The sequence below is a fragment of the Amphiura filiformis genome, chromosome 17 (assembly GCF_039555335.1).
Source record: "Amphiura filiformis chromosome 17, Afil_fr2py, whole genome shotgun sequence".
NCBI classification, from domain to species: domain Eukaryota; kingdom Metazoa; phylum Echinodermata; class Ophiuroidea; order Amphilepidida; family Amphiuridae; genus Amphiura; species Amphiura filiformis.
Genome location: NC_092644.1, coordinates 20,832,592 through 20,855,034, shown reverse-complemented (window position 1 = coordinate 20,855,034; position 22,443 = coordinate 20,832,592). Strand labels below are relative to the sequence as shown.

Below are 22,443 nucleotides of genomic sequence, written 5' to 3'. Positions count from 1 at the left end.
CACTGGGTCGGCGACACCTTGCCACAGGTCTTTGGCTTCGCTAGCCAGCGAAACCGTGCCTATATATTACTTAGGGCGATTGCGTCATCACACCACGTGGGATGCACGCACGAGCAGTGCATATATCAAGTAGTATTTTGTAGTACTTGGTTCTGTTAGGGTTAATGTACCAACTGAACACATATCTTGTACTTTAACTTCACATGACTATGGAGAAACATGTATTCTAACAAGTGCACCACACTGTCCCTTCCTTTCATGCAATTGGCATTTTGGACATCTTTTTCCCACTACTAGTGTATAACTTTCTGTGTATTCAAATCTTTCTGTCTAGGACTCATCACCAAGCAATTTGATGATGCCTGCCGCTGCAGGCCCAAATACCGATCCTACCACAGCTGGATATGACGCTATGATGACCGCGATTCTGCAGGTATCGGGCCCTGTGGTAACACCAAAAGTTATCCATCACAACCGACAACATTTACGACCTAACTTGAAGGAGGGTCACTTCCCTGTTGCTGGCCGGGAACTGGAGAAGTTGAATTTAGGAAGGCTAGTTACGCTCTATTTTAGTGGGCGACCATCAGATGTGTTTGTTAAGAATCCACCAGAACAAGTGGAGAAAATCTTGATTCAGAATCCAGATTTGTGTGACATAGATGTCTATAGGATGAGACACAAAAAGCCAATTTCAAAATCAGTTAATCCATATCAAATCGAGAAACTTGCAGAGTTGGGTTTCATTTCAGGAGATTATTTGTGAGGAACTATTCTATTGTTTTTATAGTCCATTTGGTTTCATTGGGGCACTAACATCAGTACTTTGTCGTACTAGTTACTTGTACAGATGCACCGCCTCTGATCATGACAGTTCTTTGTACGCCATAAATACATACATGTAATACTGCACCCGCCGGAGCAGGCACTGCCGTCACTGCTTTGAAGCCAAATGGACTATATGCAGAGTTTGGAAATAAGAAAATCTCAGGACAAAATGTTGAGGCGGATGAAAACAACAACAGTATTTACTTGTTTATTATGTTTATTAGTAAGATAGTGGAAAAGTGATAAATTTGTAAATGTTAGGCACATATGCAACTCAGTTTAAGGAATGAAAACTATTTAGGATTAGAGCTTAATTTTAGGAATGTCATTTCAGGGTCACCAGGGGTAATCTGAGGTCAAATTAGTATAAACTGTTATGAAACTTGGTGGGTACAGTCACCACTTGGAGCCAAAGCTTTATTCGGACTTGCACTATTCTTGACATAGGCCTACATGCATTTTGATCTGTTTTGGCCCATTTGGACTCATTTCCACCCATTTTGATCCATGTCGCTAAATAGTAATTCCCTAAATTGATTGATGTATCATTGTATGCTCTGTACCTGTTGAAGGTGATCCTTCACATATACTCAAATGATTTCACCTGTTGCATTTGATTCCATGAAAAATTACTTTCACTGTCACCAAAAAGCGCAGAGCCACAGCACCATTGGTGCTCTTGTCTGTGATTCAATTGTCATTGTTTCCCCTTTTTCATGATAAAAATGCATTGAAAGGTGGGCAAAATAACAGATGCAATTTCAGAGATGCCATTTTTCAGGAAATTTCCCGATTTAAGGATATTGGGATATTGACCAATTTCAGGAAATATTTGCTCTACCCTTCCTGTGCAAAAGTATAGGGAAATGTGCATTTTAAGGGAATATTGACAACAGAAAATGGTATCTCTGCAAGTTTAAGACAAGTTCAATGGGCTATTCCAGTTGAAATCCACACTACCTCTGTAGAAGATTTTGGAAATGTCTTCCACTGGGGAGTATGTTTTTTCAAAAGTAATTGGTCAAAGGTAATCATTTTGAAACCCATATTCCCCCTGTATTATGGCTTTTCATATATCTTCCACAACTGGAGTGAGTATTACAAATGGAAGTTACCCAATTGAATACCTGAGTGGAAGAAGGGCCCAACTCCATCAAAACAGTTTTTGAGATATTAAGAAAAAACCTAATATTTGGACAAGTTCAATAGACAGAATGTTTTCATCTTCAGGGGACATTTAATGCATGAACTTACAATATTACATACATTCGAAATCATAAATGATGTTTCCATGGCAACGGTACAGGTCTTAATACTGAGCTGGAGTTGGGCCCTTCTTCCACTAATATACTGCAAGTGCCAGTTCCGTAAGCAGATGTGTTATAAATAGCTACAGAAATTTGGAAATTATCCATTAATTGCACAAGTAGAAGCACGTAATAAAGTTTATTGTAGTAAAAAGCTGATTTCATGGATGAACAAAATTACTCTTCAACCCAATATTTATGGCAGAAGGGCCCAACTCCATGGAGTTGGGCCTTTCTTCCATGAAAACCAGGATTAAGTGTACGTGGAAGACTATTTGGAAAGTGGATTTTGGCTCATCTTTCACACACAAGGAAGAACTGTCTGTTGGCAATAAAATATTGGGTCTAACTCATTTTTGTAAAAAATTGGAGCTGGGCCCTTCTTCCACTCAGGTATTCAATTGTCTATTCAATTCAAAATTGATACCCCCTCTGTGGCAGACTTTCTAGCTAAATCTTCCACAGGGGTAGTGTGGATTTTAAAAGGAATAGGCAAATGGGGGCATTAATTTGGTGAGGGACACTAATTAGGTTGAATACAGTATTGTGTTGAATCTGGTATGCTTTATTTAATTGCTATCTTTTTTGTGCATTTTGAGATGAGAGTTTATAGACATGCTGCAGGGACTGTCTTAAGGAGAGCGAGAGCAATCGCTCTCTTCTGATCTCTTTAAATCTGATGTGGTAGAGTGATTTTTAGATCTTCTTAGTTGACCTTTCTCTTTTTACATTCTATTGTAAATGCTCTAAACAGCTCTCCTTGAAGGCTGCAGAAGAGCTATTTAATGCTCTCCTGCAAATTCCAAAGGACAGTACGTCTCTGATGCTATCATCAATAATGAAATAATCCCTTCCCCTCTCCCTGGCACAGCGGAAAGTTTGTATGTGTATTCATTTGTGATCACTGGGGGGAGTGATATCGCCATTTTGGATGTCGCCATTGGATAATTATGAAATCTTCACAAATAATTGCAACTGCAGTCTATTTTGAATGGGCTGGCACATGTCGGGTGTCCTATACCGCCTGGGGAAAGTTTTATTGTATCAAATTGTATCATACATGTACATTTGAGTAATGGAGAATAGAAATGTTATTAAAATCATTATTTTGCTGTATATTGTTCTTAATATTATAAGGTCAAAAGGTTACCATTAGATGTTTAGTTAAAAACACCATTAAATGCTTCTAAATATAATGCCTTTATCGTTGATCATAGCAAGAATTATTAAAAGCAGGATGTGACAATTGCTCATAGCATATGTCCAATTCTCATTTAAATAGTATTGTTAATAAAAATGATGTTGTAATCTTCATAGAGGGTGCTGACAATATCTGCAGACAGAGCTTGACTCAAATTTTGGGTTAAGTCATAGAGTAAATCCAGGAGAGGGCACTCAAAAATAGCATGTGTTATTTATTCATATTGATATGTTTATGGCTAGCAGCACTTGACACCACCACAACGTCATTAGGCATAGCTGGGAATCGAACTCAGGACCTTCCGGTTGTAAAGCACAGTATAAAACTACTACACCAACTAACTATCTGCTGTGAGACATGTGGTATTATTCATTGATATTGCTTCAATGGAATAAATTGTGGAAATAAATTAGTAATCAAAGACATACATTCTTATTTAGGGCTCAAATCAGAGATATTAGAGAAAAGGGAATGATTCTCTGTCTCTGTTCTAAAGAAAATATTTTAGTTAGAAAATAATCACAGGAAAATAATAAAATAAATTTAAATAAATACTTTTGAGTTTATTTATTTATTTGCTACTCAATCACACACTCACTTCACTCGATCACTCACTGACACTATTAGTTCATTCACTCACTCAAAATTAATCTCAAACTATGACACCTTTATGTGGGACCTCAATCACATGGACCGAGTAAGAGTTGATGTGAATTATTCATAACCCTTCGATACCTTGCCTCACTTTGTTGATGAGAGCAAGCCATCAAAATTTGTTATAGGTTTACCTAGCTAATACAAAAACTGTGAATTTATTGTCATCCCCCCCATATGTAGGTTAATTCACAGGGAAAGGCCAACATGATACCATTGGTCCCCACCCATGATAAAACTGACAACCAGCACCCCCCTTCCCCCTCCCCTGCAGTGCATGGGCTGTAAGTCCCTTGAACATGTCTTGATTAACTCAAACCCCACCCAATTTTACAAATGTTACAAGATGGGTGCCTCCACTGGGATGGGGCAGGAAGGGTAACCCACACTTAGAAAACCTGCTAGGGTGGGATATATCATGGACGTACTAAATAAACTTATTTAGCACGGCCATGGATATATTAAACATTGATGATGACCCTACAGGCTATATTGATTTAAAATCCCTTACCACACCTCTCATGAAACACAGTAGTATAATCTTGTATGTTTCTTTTGTTCAAAATCTTACTGTCAGCACCACCTTGAAATAAATAATTTTCCAATTATTCTGTGATCTTCCTATCTAGGACATATCAGAAACCGACCAACCCACAGGATCTTTGACGATGACATGCTCGAGTTCCATTTCCAAGCAAACTGGACAAATGATGAAAACCATTCTTCAGATGCTAGGCCCGGTGGTAACCGCACGGGTTGTACGGGCCTATTTAACCTCGGACAACTTTATGGATGCGGCCTTGGAGCTTGAGAAATTGAATTTAGGAAAGTTACATCTGTTACAATTAAGGGGGCCAACATCACATGTGTTTGTTAAAAATCCCCCAGAACAAGTGGAGAGCGTCTTAGTTATGAACCCAGATTTGTGTGATTTTGCTCATTATAGGAAGAAGTACCATAAGCCAATATCAAAAGGTGTCTTTCCATCTCAAGTCAAGAAGCTTGTGGAACTTGGTATTATATCATCGGATCATCTGTATGTGACATGGACTGCACGGTAGACTGCTCTGCATTCCCTTTTTGATAAACAATTAATACCATTCCATGCATAAAACACAACACATCCCCTGCCCAGAGAATTCATGGATATCTGTTGGATCAGAACAGGGTTGGTGGATTTTTTGCATAAATCAAAATTAATTCTCACAAACTGGTAAGAATCAAGTGAGAATCAGCTGATCACCGTAATAATCCTACATAAATGAATATGTTTTAGAATCAATATTGATTCTTGCAAACAAAGTTTAGGAGAATTGTTGTGAGAATCAAATCTTTGATTTCGGCTGCATTTTGAGGCCCTGTTTTAGGTCTAGGGGGAAAGAGCATCTTATATGAAACAAATAGGATCATCTTGGTCTTGTACAAAGAATTTAGAAAGATTATTTTCATGCAGCACTTTGAGTACGTAGTTGTGCATGATAGACTGTTTTTTGGGTGTTTTTTTTGTTTGTTATTTGTTGTGTTTTTTAGATGCAAAGGGTTGGTTATTTGCTTCAGAATTATGTTAATAATGAGTTGTAACATATAGGTGATGCAATGAGGTAGGTTAGTACCCGGGGGGTTAGTATTGATGGCTACCTTTATCTTGACATGCCTATGAGTAGTGGGGTATGCTATCGTGGGCTAACATTTTTCAATAGAGAATAAAGCATGGCCTTGATGCAACACAAGTTATGTTCCATTGAAAAGTTATTTCCAGTGATTAGACATGCCCTTATACAGGGTGTATCAAACTATACAGTTTGAAAAATGCCACTAGATTAAAAAGTATGAGGTATTTGGTCAAAATGCAGTTGCATCCTTATTTAATAACGGTCATACACAATTATTTTACAGTTGTGGAAGGACAAGATATTGATTCAGCTATCAACTAAAGCATTTTGGCCAAATGTTGATTCAGCTCTCAACTAAAGCATTTTGACATTTTGGGGCATTTTTTCAAACTGTATACTTTATTATGATACACCCAGTAGCATAAAATTTTGCTTAAAAAAATCTTCATTCAATTGGATGAAAATACAAGTCTCTGTAATATGGGTGGGGAAATAGGTCATAAGGCCAAAAAAATAAATTGTTTGGTTGCCCTTCCAAGACAAAAATTTGAAGGGTTGGTAAGTCGATCCTTTTTTTTTTCATGGACTCTTCCTCGATTTTTCCTCCATTTTGAAAAAGCTAGTATTGACAAATGCTTGATCATTAATATGGTAAAAAAACTATGTTTTTGGACTGGATTTAAATGGAAATATTTCTTGTTTTCAATCAAATCTACATTTAATAAATAAAATAAGTGAATAACAAATATTAAAAGTCCTTGATTCTGTCCCAATTTTAGGTTTCTTCTAAAAAAGTGATTGGGAAAAAACACCATTTGGGTCGGTAGGTTGAGGTCAACCAAACGTATTTTCTTTTTTTTAGCCTATAAATCAAGATGTTTTGCACAAATTAAGAGCCACCAGCCAAATACTTTTCCTAGTTCCATTTTGACCACTTGTGTTTTACATCCATAATTACCAATATACACCCAAATAAAGCTGAGCATCTGTCAGATATGGCCCTCGCAGACTTAGTGAGCAAGTAATGAGCAGCCAAGGCAAAGCCGACACAACCTCTCTGGATAGTAGACTAAAGCAACAGAGCCAAACAAAACCATTTATGTACATTGTATGCTTATTCTCTGATCTCTCTTTGGACACACAAAGAATTCTCTGGTATTTGCATTGCATGTTCAAGGTACACCAAAAATTTACTTGACTACCCTGAGATAGGAAAAAGTACTATTGAGGACATTTTGATCTCTTTCACTAGAGGCTTTAATGCCACATGGTAACTTTCAAGTTTAAGATTGTCTGCAACCTTTTTGCATTGTCAAGAAAATCTGTCTCCATCCTAAGGCATTTTGTCAATTGGTATTAGCTTGCAAATGGTACATAACTGCATTTAGAAGTATGAATCCTTGGTATGTAAAAACACTCTCAACTTTGCCTTTTATGTAATTAGTTTTTCCTATAATAGTTTGTCAGACATTTTTAAAGGCTTTCAATAATTTGTCATTAAAAGATTCTTGATAATATGAATTATATTATTTTGTCCATGTTTCTGTTCCAAAGAAATCGAATGGGTTATGTTCAATGCCTCTTGTAGCATTCACTGTACTCAATCCGTCTCATGTGGAATAGGGGTTTTTTGTACCCAGTGTGTTCACTGGTCCTTATGCTAGTATCTAAGTCTATTGGGGTTAAAGAACTGTGTCCTGGCAGATAGTGTTATTATCTCTTTGCTGCTTCCATTACAAATCATACTGCTATTTACTGTATTGAAGTAACCTTCCATCTATTCTATCTGATCTTCATAGGACATATTTGAAACAAACCAACCAACAGGATCTTTGATGATGACAAGCTCAAGTTCCGACTCCAAGGAAACTGGACATATTCTTGTGATGAGAACAATTCTTCAAATGCAGGGTCCTGTGGTTACCCCGCGGGTTGTTCATCATTACTGTGGCGCCAAGTTACGGGCCAGCGCGAATTTGACCTCTGACCACTTTCTGGATGCCGCCTCGCAGCTTGAGGAGTTGAATTTAGGAAAGCTACATATGTTGCAAATAAGGGGCCAGTGTCATATGTGTTTGTTAAAAATCCTCCAGAACAAGTGGAGAAAGTCTTGATTATGAAACCAGATTTATGTGATGTTGATCAGTATAAAATGAGGTACCACCAGCCATTATCAAAGGCGGTTTCCCTGTCTCACGTCAAGAAGCTTGTGGAACTTGGTATCCTACCAGAATATCATATGTGATTGACTTTAAAAAGGGTAACCCTATTGGTTTAAGATATGGAATGTCTTCAAACTTACATTGCCACACATCATTATCTTTATGCATCTGTGTTAAAAAATATTTTCATCATAATTGTGAATAACCAATATGTTGGTTTATGTAAATTGTCTTGTGGTCCCACATCATGTCCACAGCGAACCAATGCAAATGTATGTCAATTATTCGTGGACTGTATTGTATCCAACTTTATTTGAGAAGAAACCATGAATTTATGTCAATATATAGTTCACTTACATGAAAGTGTGCACATTGCAGGAATGTTGCCACATTTGCTTTCATCTGCTTTCACCTTCTGCCATTCATCTTCATTATGTCTTTTTCAATTATTGCATAAATTTTATTACTGAGTGTGGACTGTGCGTTGGCGCTAGTATAACAGTGTCCTGGAAGAAAGGCCGAACTCCATGGAGTTGGGCCCTTCTTCCATGAATATCATGGTTGAGTACCCTTGAAAAGACTATATAGAGTGTGAATTTGGGCCCTTTTACACATAAGGAAGTACCGTCTGTTAGCAATACAATGCTGGGTATAACTCAATTTGGCCAAAATGGTGGAGTTGGGCCCTTCTTCCAATTAGATATTCAACTGGGGTCTGATTTCCCCTATGCCACCCATTACCCCCAACATCTAGTAGGACTACAACTGGTCAATTAGACTTTCACTTCCATTTTTTTTTTTTCTCAGGTGATGGCTTTAAATGCATATTTCTTTTCGCGTTAAACATTCAGAGCATTAAACAGACATTTACAACATGAAGAACAATAACACACATGCATTATTGGTTTTGATTTGACTATATTCCATGCCTCTCATGAAACGATGTTATCTTATGCTTCTTCCACCACAAATCTTACTGCTGGCACTGTAATATTAAAATACCTTCCATCTGTTCTATGTATCTAGGATATATCGGAAACCAACCAACCTACAGGATCTTTGATGATGACAAGCTCAATTAGTTCCGACTCCAAGGAAACTGCACAAAATCTTATGATGAGAACAATACTTCAAATGCAGGGCCCGGTGGTTACCCAGCGGGTTGTTCATCGCTACTGCGGCGTCAAATTACGGAATACAGCCAATTTAACCTCTCATGACCACTTTCTGGATGCCGCAACGCAGCTCGAGGAGTTGAATTTAGGAAAGTTACATAAGTTGCACATGAGTGGGCCTGTATCGTATGCGTTTGTTAAAAATTCTCCAGAACAAGTGGAGAAAGTGTTGGTTATGAATCCAGATTTGTGTGAAGTCTTTGAGTACAGAATGAGGTACCATCAGCCAATATCAAAAGCAGTTTCCCGGTCTCAAGTCAAGAAGCTTGTGGAACTTGGTATCATACCAGATTATCATATGTGATTGACTTTATGGGTGACATAATTTTGAAAGACTAGCCCTCTTTACAATATTTGAAGAAAATTGTTGTGTATATTTTTTTGGTGGTGTACATATTTCATTGGTGTTGTTCAAACAGAACATATTTCCAAAAATTGCGACATTTGACTTGTAAGTTACACATAAGCATGCATTTCAGTGCCCCACCTGTATTGCCACTATATTGTAATTTCTGTCGAGAAAGAAAATACAAATTGGTTGACTGTGTCAAATGACCGAATCTGCTAGAAAAGTTATGCACCGAAACATTTTTTTTGAGTAAGTTTGCGGGATGAGGCTGTGGATCACAAAATGCCCCTTTTAGAGACAACAGGATGGAATTATATGCTGTTTCTAGCTTATGTGAAGTAACTTTACCCCATGTCCATAGCCAGGGGGTGTTTTGGGTGTTCAAACATCCCCTCTGGCTTAGAAGGGGGGAGGGCAGGTTTCTAATGAAAAAATGTATCAGTTGTGATACAGAGACTCCTACCCCCGAGGGAAAACAAAAAGAAAGGGGAACAAAAGACTGAAGAGAAAAGGTGAGAAGGAGAATAAAAAAAGGGAGAAAAAAAGGTTAAAATTTATGATTGAATAGTTATGATTGAGTAGGTCCAAGCATTTTAAAAAAATGGCCCTAAATGAAAATCCATTTCATTTGGTCAGTAAGTGTATAAAGTGTCAAAAATTATTATTATTTCCAACTTCTGAGGGGGGAGGGGCACATCCTCCATCAAACACCCCTCTACATTGCACAAGTGTAACCTGTGGTGGTCACAGTCCAACATTAGAGAATCCCCCCTGATGTCCCTTTTTAAAGCCATAACTTTTTAATTAAACTGTTACATGTGAGATGTATAAATGTAAAGAGTAATCAATTAATGCTATTAACCCTAACACTGACCCATGCTTTTTGGTATCGGAAGTCAAAGAAGATCTGAATTTTTCAAGAAGAAGAAGAATTTTTGACTTGGCACCCCAGGGATTCAAACCTTTGACCCTCGCATGCCAAGCACATGATCGCGGACCGGTAGCTGCACGGGTTATTGCTGCCCGGCCAGCAATTCCGTGAGCATATCACTTTGGGTGATTGCGTCATCGCAGACCCTGGGATGCATGCATGTTATGAATTTTTCATCGTGGGATTTTGTGGTTTTTACTGGTGTTAGGGTTAATTATTATTGTACACATTCATTAGGCTTGCAGATAGATTCTGTTGGGTGAAAAATCTTGTTAAAACCGGGGGCACATCAAAAATTTTGGTGGGTATGCTCCCGAATTTTGAGGTGGTGGGTCTTTGGGAGCTGACGGCGCACCGATAAAAGGGGTCTTTCGAGCTGCGAACCGGCTGTGAACAAGTAAAATGGGGTCTTTTGAGCTGCGAAAAGTCAAAATCAAGGGTCTTTCTTGGCTTTTTGGTTGAAAATCGCCTGAAAAAACAAGAAATATGAGGAATGAGCAATTTTGGGGTCTTTTAGAGCTGAAATTATCAAAATCAAGGGTCTTTTCGGAGCGTTATTTTGGTCAAATATAGGGGTCTTTCGAGCTGCGAAACCCAAAAGGGGCCCTTTCCGGGAGCATACCCATATGATCATTTGTGTTGAGTGCCCCCCCCCCCCGGGGTTAAAACTTACAGTTGGGTTTTATCAGAGCTGTGCTCCTCTCCTGAAATGGGAACCAATGTTTTAGTTAATCTGTGTTACATACTGTGTATGACTATTATCCAACGGGAGAGAAACACACACACAAACCAAACAAGCTGCTTGACATCGGCGCTCTCCTCACGGCTTCACTGCACCCCCCCAGAATCATGGATTACAAGGGTCTGTGACAAAGACTATGCTCAATATCGGCTCCCCCCTCCCTCGGTCATGGTTTGTAAGGCTTTTTGACAAGAGCTCTATTTTGGGTAATTCCTAATTTTTTCCAAAAAACTTATTGTATGTGTAAAAGTAAATAAAAATGTACAATTGATTGATGTAACAATATGTGTTCAACGGTGTCTTTATTTTAATTAAGTAATGTCACATGGTAAACATAACTTTTATACTCCTATTCGCCGGTCGCACGGTCATCCCAAAATCAGATTCTGGCCGCAAAGTGTGTGGAGCATTGCTAGAAAAGGGCAAGAAACAAAAAGGCACAATGCGCATGGGTTTGCAAGGAGGACCTTGTTTTGGTAGCAAAATGGCTTATCTCATCCTATATGTTAAGTAATGCTTCATCAGTCCAGATTGCCAACACTAATATATTCATTTGCATGTGCATCATGATCCTAGACTTTAACTCATTCCATCATACAAAGGCAAATGGTGATACAATCATTTTAGTTACTATTGCATGTGAAATGAGGCCAAAAAAAAGAAAGTCTGTCTCAGACACATTTGGTAAAAAAAGGCACAATGTTTATGTACTTTGTATTATTCGAAACAGAAACATAGTTACCCTTAAATTGAAATTCACATAGCAATGCGTGCGGGTGGCTGAGACAGACTTCCTTTTTTTTTCTTTCTTTTGTTTGGCGTGATTGAAACTTTCAAAGTTGATTTTTCAAGAAATACAGTCACACACACATATCCAGATGTATACTTGCTTTCGTAGCCAGGGTTATTACAAAGTATGGAGCTTTTTCAGAGAAAAATGTAGTTGCATGATAAAAGTGAACTTTAACACCCCCCCCCCATTTGATTTTTTGGGATAATCTTATTTTTACTAACAAAAGTAGCCCTTTATTAATTTCCTTTCAAATTGTGAACAGTGTGTCACTTAATATTTGTATGTTCACCAAAAAGTGAGCTTTGTGTTGGGTTTGGTTGGGTATGTCACACCCCTAACTAGCTGCAGGCCTGTTTTCCTCTTAAAGCGTGATACATATACCCATTTTCTAGATGCTGTGATAACTATCCATGGTTTAGGTTCTGCAAATCTTGCATCTTTTGGAGTAGTTTGTTAGATATAATTGTCATTGTTGATATTTTCATTAGGGATGTCCTTAATTCAATAACACTTTGAAACAGTTCCTGTTGGACTGGTAACTTGTACTTAACCAAAAAAGTTAGGATACACCCCTGTTTTATTGTTCTATCCCACTCCACATTGTTAGTTTGATGAACTTTGATACCTTCAAGATCTACTTTTTTCATTGTTCACAACCTTGTCAGTACTAGCCTTCAATTACTGAGCTTGTCTGATGTGAGCATTTTGCAGAATTCTACCCTCTTTTCACCACTTTCCTTCACCTCAACATGGCACTGCAATGGCTATTCCTGGCATCTCCTGGCTACTAGCACTGTCTGTGGAATAATATTTCATCTATTATGATCTTCTTATTCAGGAGACAACGGAAACCACCCAAAGCAAGGGGACTAATCAAACCATAGTTGGACGTGAGAACATCATGAGGGCAATTCTACGGATGTCAGGCCCTGTGGTAACGGCACGAGTCACTCGCCATAGTTTTTCATCCGACAACTTCCTGGATGCAGCCGCGGAGCTTGATAAGTTGAATATAGGAACGTTACATACTTTCCAAATAAACGGGCCATTGTCGAACATGTTTGTTAAAAATCCGCCAGAACAAGTGGAGAAAATTATGATTCAGAACCCCGATTTGTGCGACATAGACTTTTATAGAGCAAGGTATCGCCGTCCGTTGTCAAAGGCAGTTCTCCCGTCTCAGGTCAAGATTCTGGAGGATATGAACATTGTTCCAAAGGATCACTTGTACTTTTAGGTAGTGTGGAACAAACTGAACTTGTAAGGGGAGAGAACATTTGACCTTTTTAGACTTCATTATTTCTGAAGTGTATATCCAGAGTATATAAAATTGTATGTTTTTGCAGTCAAAAAATCATATGTTAATGTGAGATAATTTCTTTTTTGATTTTGAATATATTATAGGCCAGTAATTTTGTGGCTTAAATTCACATACAACTTGACCATGTAACCTTGGAGGGTGTGTTTTCATTATATGGTGTCGTGTCTGTCAGTGGCGTATTCAGCACTTTTTCAGAGGGTGGGCAATGGGGGAGACAACTTTTAAGGGAGAAAACATTGATAAAAATGGTCAAAAATTACAAAAAAGGCCTAAAAATCACAAACAACAGGGGGTCGGCTGACCCCTTTGCTACCCCCTGGTTATGCCACTGGTTTATCATCTTTCTCACCCTCTGCCACTCCGCAGTTTTTTACATACACATTGAGAAGTAAATTTTATTATTTTCCATTGTTGCATGATTTGTTAAAAATATTTTTTAATTATTATATTAAGCTCCAGGTCCTTGAAATATAGTTGTACATGAATTAGTTTTTTTTATAGCTTTTGGATATATTCAGTTATAATTTTTGTAATGTACATTGTGTAATACTTGTGTACATGTTATAAGTAGTATTATTGATAATTAGTTAATAATTATAATTTTCGATCTTTAAAATGATTGACTACCCTGTTAGTAGAAGTGCTCATACCTGCTGCTGGAAATGAGATCTTGAAACTTTCTTGACTGACATATCTCTGGAGGAAACAATTCCTCTCCAAGTCATCTGAGACTAAATTGAAAAGACTAGTTTGCATCTGACGTCAAACACCTCACGAGTCACGACCCTTGATTGGTTAATAGCACATAAAACGAGGATTGGTTAGTATGGTGCCTTCATCGGAGAAAAGAAGTTGCAGAAAATTGTGAAAAATTGCGGTGCTTTTATAAGGCAAAGAGCAACTTTCCTAGGCATTGTTCACATGAAAAAAAATTTCCTATTGCTCAGACCTAACTTGTGTGTGAGATGGTTTGTATGTTTGAAGGTGCAAAATTAACCATAAAAATAAGACATGCTGTTTTACCGCCATGTTCAGAAATTTCAATTATCACAACAAATCATTTCTGGATGTGATTGACATTTTACGTCAGATGCAAATTAGTATTTTTATCTCTGGCTCTGATTATAAATAACCCCACCCCTTAGAACTGGGAAGTTAGGCTCTGGACTCTGCCATCTTTGCATGTTGCTGATGGACAGGAAAATAGTGTGCATGTGGATTTAATATTTTGCCATGGAGACATCTATTTTAAGTGTTAGCATTTTTGTGGTACGAATTCTTTAAGACAACAGGCCTCCCCACCCCCCAAAAAAAAAAGATATTAGGCAACAAAAAAGAATTAAAAATCTGTTCTACAGACCTGACCGATCCAGATTTTCTGTTTTGAGATTTTTTATTTAATTTGCTGTATGCATGTAAAATCAGCCATTTTTTGGCCAGAAGTGGACCGAGTTTGAAGGAAATTGTTGTATGCATGTAAAATCAGCTGTTTTGGGCAACAAGTACATTTATATTGACTGAAAAAATTACATGCAAAGCAAGGGGAATTTTTTTGTTGATTTTAGAGTCATTTTATTTGCTAACAAAACAGACCCTGTTAGAAAGGTCCATCCCCCAGTAGAACACATTTTTTTCTGTTGCCTTAATTAATCATGCTAAAAATGTAATGTTAGCGTTCAACATAGATGTAGCAAATAAAACAATTATAATTATCCTTGTGTATAATGAATAAGCAAATGTTTTCCTGATTAAACTGATATTAAAAAAACATGATCTGTCTTCGTATAATTTAGTGTCATAGTTTTGGTATAAAAGTTGACATTTTTGCATGCAAAACAATATTGTAGTTTCAGAAGATAGAAATAATACCAACAAAACAAATGTCATATGGGTTGCAACTCTAGGCACAGACAAATTTTCAATCAGAAAATGAATTGAAAGAGGGCACTTTTACAGTTGCAAGTTGTAAAAAAAAAGTTCACAGGGGCACTAATTGGAAAGGCACTAATTTAAGTTGAATAGGGTATAATTCAGAATTATTACCCTGTCATGGTGGTGATGGGTGGCTTTGTGTTGAATAGTCTGCTGGTGGTGGGAGCAGCAAAAATTTTGCAGCAAGAATTTAGGCTTCAAGCGGCCCTATATTTCCTATTTTTATTTTATATTTGAACTCTTCGTATATCTTCCTATATTTTTACAGCATTTCCTATAATTCCTATAATCAGGAAATTTTGCATTTTTTTTTCACTTTCACAAGTAGATTTTATGTAAAATTGAAAATTGCCATGCTTAGCGAGCAATTGTCGTAATTTTACAGCTGGGCAGCAGGTAGATTGTACTGGTCACTATTTTTTGCTGCAGTATATTATTTATAGACATACCGGTCCAAAATAATGCACTCATCATGCAAAAATTAAAATATCTTTGAGACTCCCCCCCCCTTAAAAATAGTTAATGGTCTCTGATACCCACTGTATTTGACATCTGCTCTCCTATATTTATTCAAAATGTTCCTATTATTATTCCTATATTTTGGTAAGGGCTGGCTTTAAGCTTTGATCACATCAAAATTATGAACTAAAAATATTTTACAAAACATCAGAAACTTCAAATAAGCCACAACAGGGCAAACACCAAAGTTACAATTTAAAAAAAAATGTTGTGTCTCAACTACTAGTTTTAGGGTTTAATCAAAAGAATTAAAGGATGCTTTCATCACAGTGATAACCGCACCCTTTTGCTATGGAGCTCCGCTTTTTTGATGATGCCAATCATTCTTCTATTCTGATCTCCCTATAGGACAGATACACATCCAATGAAGCCACGGCAAGAAGCGTGGAACCTGACCGTGACATCATGGCAGTAATTCTTCAAATGAGAGGTCCTGTTCTATCACCACGAGTTGTAAATAGTAACAGCACGCTGCGCCATTGCACGTCAGAGCTCTTCTTGCCAGCAGCCCTAGGTCTTGAAATGTTGGGTCTAGGAAAAGTACACAAGTTATCCAACAATGGACCACCTTCATATATATTTGTAAAGAATCGACCTGAAGAAGTGGCAGAGATACTTCAGACATCTGATTTGTGTTCTGTGAAGGAATATGCAGAGAAATACCATAAGCCAATCTCAAAAGGCATTCGCCCAGGAACACTGAAGAAGCTAAAGGAGTTGCACGCTATTCCAAAAGAATTTCTATAATTGTTACACCTTGATGAGATGAGTTACTTGAAGAGGGCGATATTTGTTTGTTTTAGTATCACCAAAATAAAACATTTGGGTAGGGGGCAAGGAGAAGTGCGCCCTCAAAAAATAGTGTTGAAACATTGATATATTTTTAGAGGACGTACTAACTAAATACCGTACTATCAGATGTTGATGGATGACTATTTTTTATGTATGCAATTATGTAAACAATGTAAAAACTAAAAATAAGCACCCACCAAGTGACTTTGTAAACACCCTGGTAAGCAGTTTCTCATGAATGTGAAATGGAAGGGTTGTGAAAATGTAACTACCTTACTTGAATAGGGGTAAAATAACATGTAGAGTTGCATAAAAAGTGTGTAAATTTGGTATACCAAGTTGCTTTGCAATAGCTTATTTGCTATTCTGTTTATAACATTGTATATAACTTTTGATCCACAAGTGCACTTGACTCTTTTCCCTAACTATTTTGCCATCATAGTGGGATGACAACATTGATTGTTGCCTGGTCAACTGGTTCATGCTATCTGTTTTCGGAACCTTGATCAAAATGATCACAACACAAAGTCAATGGGTTGTTAACTGCTGTGCAAAGCGTGAACCAGTAACTAAGGTATAGCATATTCACTATGATGGCGAATACGAGGCACTCCACAATCACAACTGTTGCAAGTGCCCATATGACTTGATCATCTAATTATTAATACATCTATTTATCAACAGTCTTCAACATTTAATCCAGTTCCCCAGTCAGGATCCAAGTGCATTTCAAATAGGCCACTTTGGCACTACATGTACTGTGCATGTGCTGAAAAACTATCAAATTATTATGATTCATTTTGCCTTTTTGGTGTTATTTACCAAGCTTGTGGGTAGAATTTGTGATGGAATTTTAAGCACTAAGCAGCCTTTTTAGTATGATATAATTATTGACTATCCATGAACCTTCATTTTGAGTTTATTTTGTGTGGAAATGTATGCAGGTTTTATACTGTTATGCCACTGAGTGATGTGATGCATGCACGTCACATTGTAGACAAAAGGACACAATCAACGCTTGTCTGTGACTAATCCGTCATACCACATCCCAAGCAGCAGGAAAGTCTGACAGGAGCATTAGGTCCAAGCAGGACAACAAACCAATTGATTCAGCCAGGGTTTAAGACTTCCAAATAAGCAGGCCTGTATGAAAAGAACAGGCCAAACTGCACACTCCCGGGGTACACTCTAGACAAATTAAGTCAGCCTTTAGATGAAGAGAAAATGTTCATAATAGAATTTCAACTGCGCTTGTCTGATTGAAAGACGTACATGGGAAGAGACATCAAAATCACATGGCAATCCATGAAGTTGTAGTAAATTTCCATCTTGTTCAGATTGGGTGCCACAAGCTTCATGTTCTGCATCTTTGTGGCATCCACATCTCTTCACTGTTCTTATTGTATTTCAATAAGTGATATCATTACGTATTCCTTATCTTGCATTTCCATTTTTTATAACTTTGTTGTGAATTGAGATGAAAACAAATAAACTTGAACTTGAAATTTGAACTTGAACATGAACGAGACAGTTTCAAGTCCTTACTAACCAATGTCTCCTGTGTATGCCCATGAAATTTGCTTCTTTTTGTTCTATATTGAACGAGATGTCCATTCTAGTATGTAAATGAATGACAACCTCTTACACATTCCCTCCCTCTACCTTTAGTATCATCAAAATATATTGGTGTGCCAGCCATTGCCTTCTTTCAGGTGTTTTGTGTGGTGGTCAGTTGAGTGGATACATAGTCTTAGGAAAGGAAAGAAAGTGAAAAAATGAGAACTTGAGATATCATTTCAGACTCTGAATTCAACAAAAGTATGATGAATGTAGTACTGTCTAGTAATAGTAATAAATGAACATGCACTAATAATGTAACATGTGTAATCCAAAGCTTCACCTCAAGTTTTTATGTGATACGATTTTCTTTTTCTTTCCTCAGACTCTTGCCACCACCAGAACGAGTAGCCAAAGAAAAAAAGGCACGCCAAACAAACGTCGTCGTTGCTATATGTGTCCAAGGATACTAGACCGTAAATCCACCATAATATGCATAGCCTGTGGGTATAATGTATGTCGTGAGCACAGAGATCTTAACAATACATTGTATATACAGTGTTTACACTGTGCTGGGTTACCGGTCTCTAAACCAGGTGATATGTTTGATGTTATCTCTAAGAGCTACGACTTACCGACTATGGTGCCGTTAACAGGTTCCACGTTCAAATCCGGTTTGAAGGGTGAATCCGCATCTAATTATGAAATTGGACCAATAGTCAGTGAGTCAATAGGTCATCCTGATACTGGGTCCTTTTATAGCACGGAAATGCCCATGGAGTCAGAAGAAATAAGACATGAAGCCCATTTAGCAACTCAAGTAGGGCTACAGGGTTCTAATGTGGGGCCATTACCAACTCAAGTAGGCCTGCAGGATTCTGATGGGTCATTAGCAACTCCAGTAGGCCTGCAGGGTCCTGATGATAGGTCATTAGCAACTCAAGTAGGCCTAGAGGGTTCTGAGGAGGGGTCATTACCGACTCAAGTAGGCCTACAGGGTTCTGAGGAGGGTTCATTACCAACTCAAGTAGGCCTACATGGCTCCGATGAGGGCGTGCATGGTTCTGAGGGGTCCTTTAAGGAATAACAATTTGCCCCTACATGTGTAGAAGTAGAATCCTCTGATAGAAGGGGTATTGGTGTGGATTTAGTTGTTATAAAGGAAGACCACAAATGAACACAATTCATTAATATTTGATTTTGACAGTAAATTTATATGCCTATTATTGGACATGAATTACTTATTGTAGTGAATTATTAGTGGATTGTACACACTGAATATGGACATAGTGCAGTTCATGAATTTGCAGTATATTTAGAAATGTGAATTTTATTAGTGAAGGGCCTAGTATGAATGAATTTAAGAAAAATAGTTTATGATTGAAGGAAGTCAGCAGGCTGTAAGTGAAAAGAAATGTGACATAATGTGGTCCATGGAGGCCAAAAGAGGCATTATTTGGAAATTGAATGTCATACACTGAAAACACCAAAGGTCTAGCATACTTGGTTCTAAAGTTATGAAGTTTTGTGATGTCTACTTTCTTATACTGATTGTTTGTTTACTCCATTATTTGCCTCATTTGGTCTCCAGGGACCAGATTGTGTCACAAATATGACAATGAATATATCTAAGTAGGCTAAACATAGCACTAACTATCATAAGCATTGGTAAATGTTTGACAGATTATTATATTTATTTTTTGTTTAATATCATATTTTAGTATAAGATAAATTTAGCTTATTTTGTTATAAACTAACGGCACTGCAGGCAAATTTGTTTAATCTTGAGATCAACTGCCGGTGCTGCTTTGATATTCGTTCTAAATGAAGTAGTAACTGATTAGTCTACATTAATTGTTGAACGACATTGGTCAATACATTATATACAAAGATTAAATGTTATCCCTTACTAACAATATTCAATTAATTGATTTCATACATTATAAGGAATAGGATTAATTTGGCATCAAAATGTTATTGTAAACATTTTTGGCACACATTTTCGGAAAATATTTTGTCAACACTTAGTAACACGTGAGAATGTTTTACATCAAGTTTTCAAAACGTTTTATACCCGTTATATAACCCAACATTGAAACATTTTCTGTAAAATGTTTTGGAGTTCGCTGGGAAACCAATATATTTTGTGTTATCCCTTCCTGATCATCTCACCTTTTTTTTCTCTCTACAGGGTGTCCCAGAATGATTTGCAAAAATAACTAAAAATAGAAGACGGGTAGTGTGTCCATTTTTGATACCAGCATTATAATGTAGGATATATCTCCTACTTATTCTGTTAATTTCAGCACGCTACCTTTATTTGTTTTGGCGTGGTATGCAATAATGTAAAATCAATGAAAACGACTCGCATACCTTTGAAAAATGGCACGATACGATTAAATGAAGAACGTGGGATGTTTGGCACAGCATTTCGACGACAACTACTGTTGGGGTTGCGCCTTAAAGCTTGCCGGACAGCTGCGATGATCGCTCTAGTTCTTACAGTCTTACGAGCACCTGAAGCTTCACTCTGCCGATTCCTGACAGTTCCGTGCTCGTCAAACTTCTTTATGCTATACACTATCGTCTAATGAATCTTCTTTGCGTCTCAACATAGCTGCCGGTTTGCCAGTAAGTTTTTGAAAGAAATCCACGCTGCTGTACAGTAAATTGAGGAGCCGTCTTTTCTGTACCACAACCAGTTCGATCTCTGCAAGCATTTCAAATGACATGGACCTCACACCACAATAACTATATTTAAAACTACCGCCAAAGAGAGAATGGGATTAGGCCACAAATCCTTAAGTCCATATAATGATTGCTTCGTAACGTCATAAATAATAGATAGATATCGGCTATTTAGTGGAAATATGAACAGGGCACAACTAAAATACCTGCATAACTTTTTCCAAATATTTTTGTGCTGAACGGTTAGTAATGTTACAGATTTTCAAAATAGGTTGCGTTGTCAAAACTTAGAATTCACCATTTTTACACAATCTTCTATAACTTCTACTAGAAACGTCCAATTTTAAAATCTAAAAATCTGAGAAAGCTAAATATATGTAAAACTTAAAATGCAAAACAATATGACCATTCAACATGCCCTTCATACCTAAAAAATTCCATCTTTCCCGGTACAGATCATTCTGGGACACCCTGTACAAAAACATTTTAGTTGTTCAAACATAATTTGAAGCTTTATAGATTCAGTGATGTTGTTCAATGAGTAGTAAGGCCTGGGTGCTCAATCTCGCCGATTAACTCTTCGGCGTGCCCGGAACCTAAGTCGCAGACCCACGCCGATGCACATATGCTGAGAAATAAGATACTGTTGCGATATGTACTAACAAAATGTGTGTCTGCTCACCCGTTCATCAGCTTGATCGGCCCAACTCCTGCATTTATCGCAAACGGCTTATAACACTTGACAACAATACCCTTACAAATTAGTGTCCTTGAGTGCGTTGATTCTTTGCCGGATTATATCGACTGATCTGCAATTGCTCACGGTGAGTAAACTCAAGTAGGTACTACAATAAATATTAATATAAAGGTTTCGAGTAATGAATGACAAACCGCAGAACAAGAAGATGGCAAGATGTTGCGAACTCGATGCCCATAACTGCTCGCGATTTCGCAACCAGAAATATGGCTAAGCTATATTAATTCATCGGCGTACTGTGGCTTGAAACGGCAAGCCGCAGGAGAGCCATCGAAATGCTCCGAGACGCCGCAAAGTTAATCGGCGAGATTGAGCAAGGGCCTAATGTTGTTGTAATTATATTAATGGAATCTTGTATAACGCATTTAGAAAGTACAGTTATATTTATTTTGTATACCATACATAAATGTAGATAAACTTATTTTGGCATAGAAATTCAAATTAATAAGGAAAAGTGTGTACAAAATTATGTGTAATGTAAGAAATTGTGAATGGTTAGAATGTAGTAATGTAGTTTCATTTGTTTTAAGATGTCATTTAGCTGAGCAGAGCAATTTTGTGTCCATTCTGATGGTGCTTAATTCTTTCAGGAAAGCACTTATCTTGGAAGGGTCACAAACTTATAAAGGATTAGTGAAGGCATGTAGAAGCTGTCTACTGTAGATACTTACTATTCTGTACAATAGATGACATCATATAAAGCCATCCATTGATGCTGTCTACTGAAGATAGCATCAATTAATGGCATCCATTAGTGCTGTTATATCAGATAAAGGCATCCATTAATATTGTAGATTGTATCAGATATAGGCATCCCTTTAATAATGCTGTCTACTGGAAATAGCATAAGATGCCAGCATCTATGTTGTCTACTGTATTCTCTGTAGATAGCATCAGACAAAGGCATCCATTATTGTTGTCTACTGAAGATAGTATCAGATAAAGGCATCCATTATTGCTATCTACTGAAAATAGCATCAGATAAAGGCATCCATTATTGCTATCTACTGAAGTTATTATCAGATAAAGGCATTCATTATTGCTGTCTACTGAAGATAGCATCAGATATTGGCATCCATTATTGCTGGCTACTGAAGATAGTATCAGATAAAGGCATCCCTT

General features: G+C 37.4%; 1 protein-coding gene across 7 annotated transcripts in view; it reads left to right on the top strand.

The window, feature by feature from the left end:
* LOC140137445 (uncharacterized) overlaps positions 1–22,443 on the top strand; it is a 92,594-nt gene that overhangs the window by 62,837 nt on the left and 7,314 nt on the right. For 2 of the 7 annotated variants that reach the window (XM_072159101.1, XM_072159102.1), the window contains exon 5: positions 18,262–18,978. The exons of 1 other annotated variant lie outside the window; for it this stretch is intronic. In XM_072159101.1, coding sequence (XP_072015202.1) covers positions 18,262–18,963 — 702 coding nt within the window. In that variant the 3' untranslated portion in view covers positions 18,964–18,978. Of the gene's footprint in view, positions 1–334; positions 1,942–4,619; positions 5,094–8,791; positions 9,291–12,593; positions 13,008–18,261; positions 18,979–22,443 lie in introns of those variants that run through there. 4 more of the 7 variants (XM_072159119.1, XM_072159105.1, XM_072159108.1 and 1 more) reach the window with 4 other exon arrangements.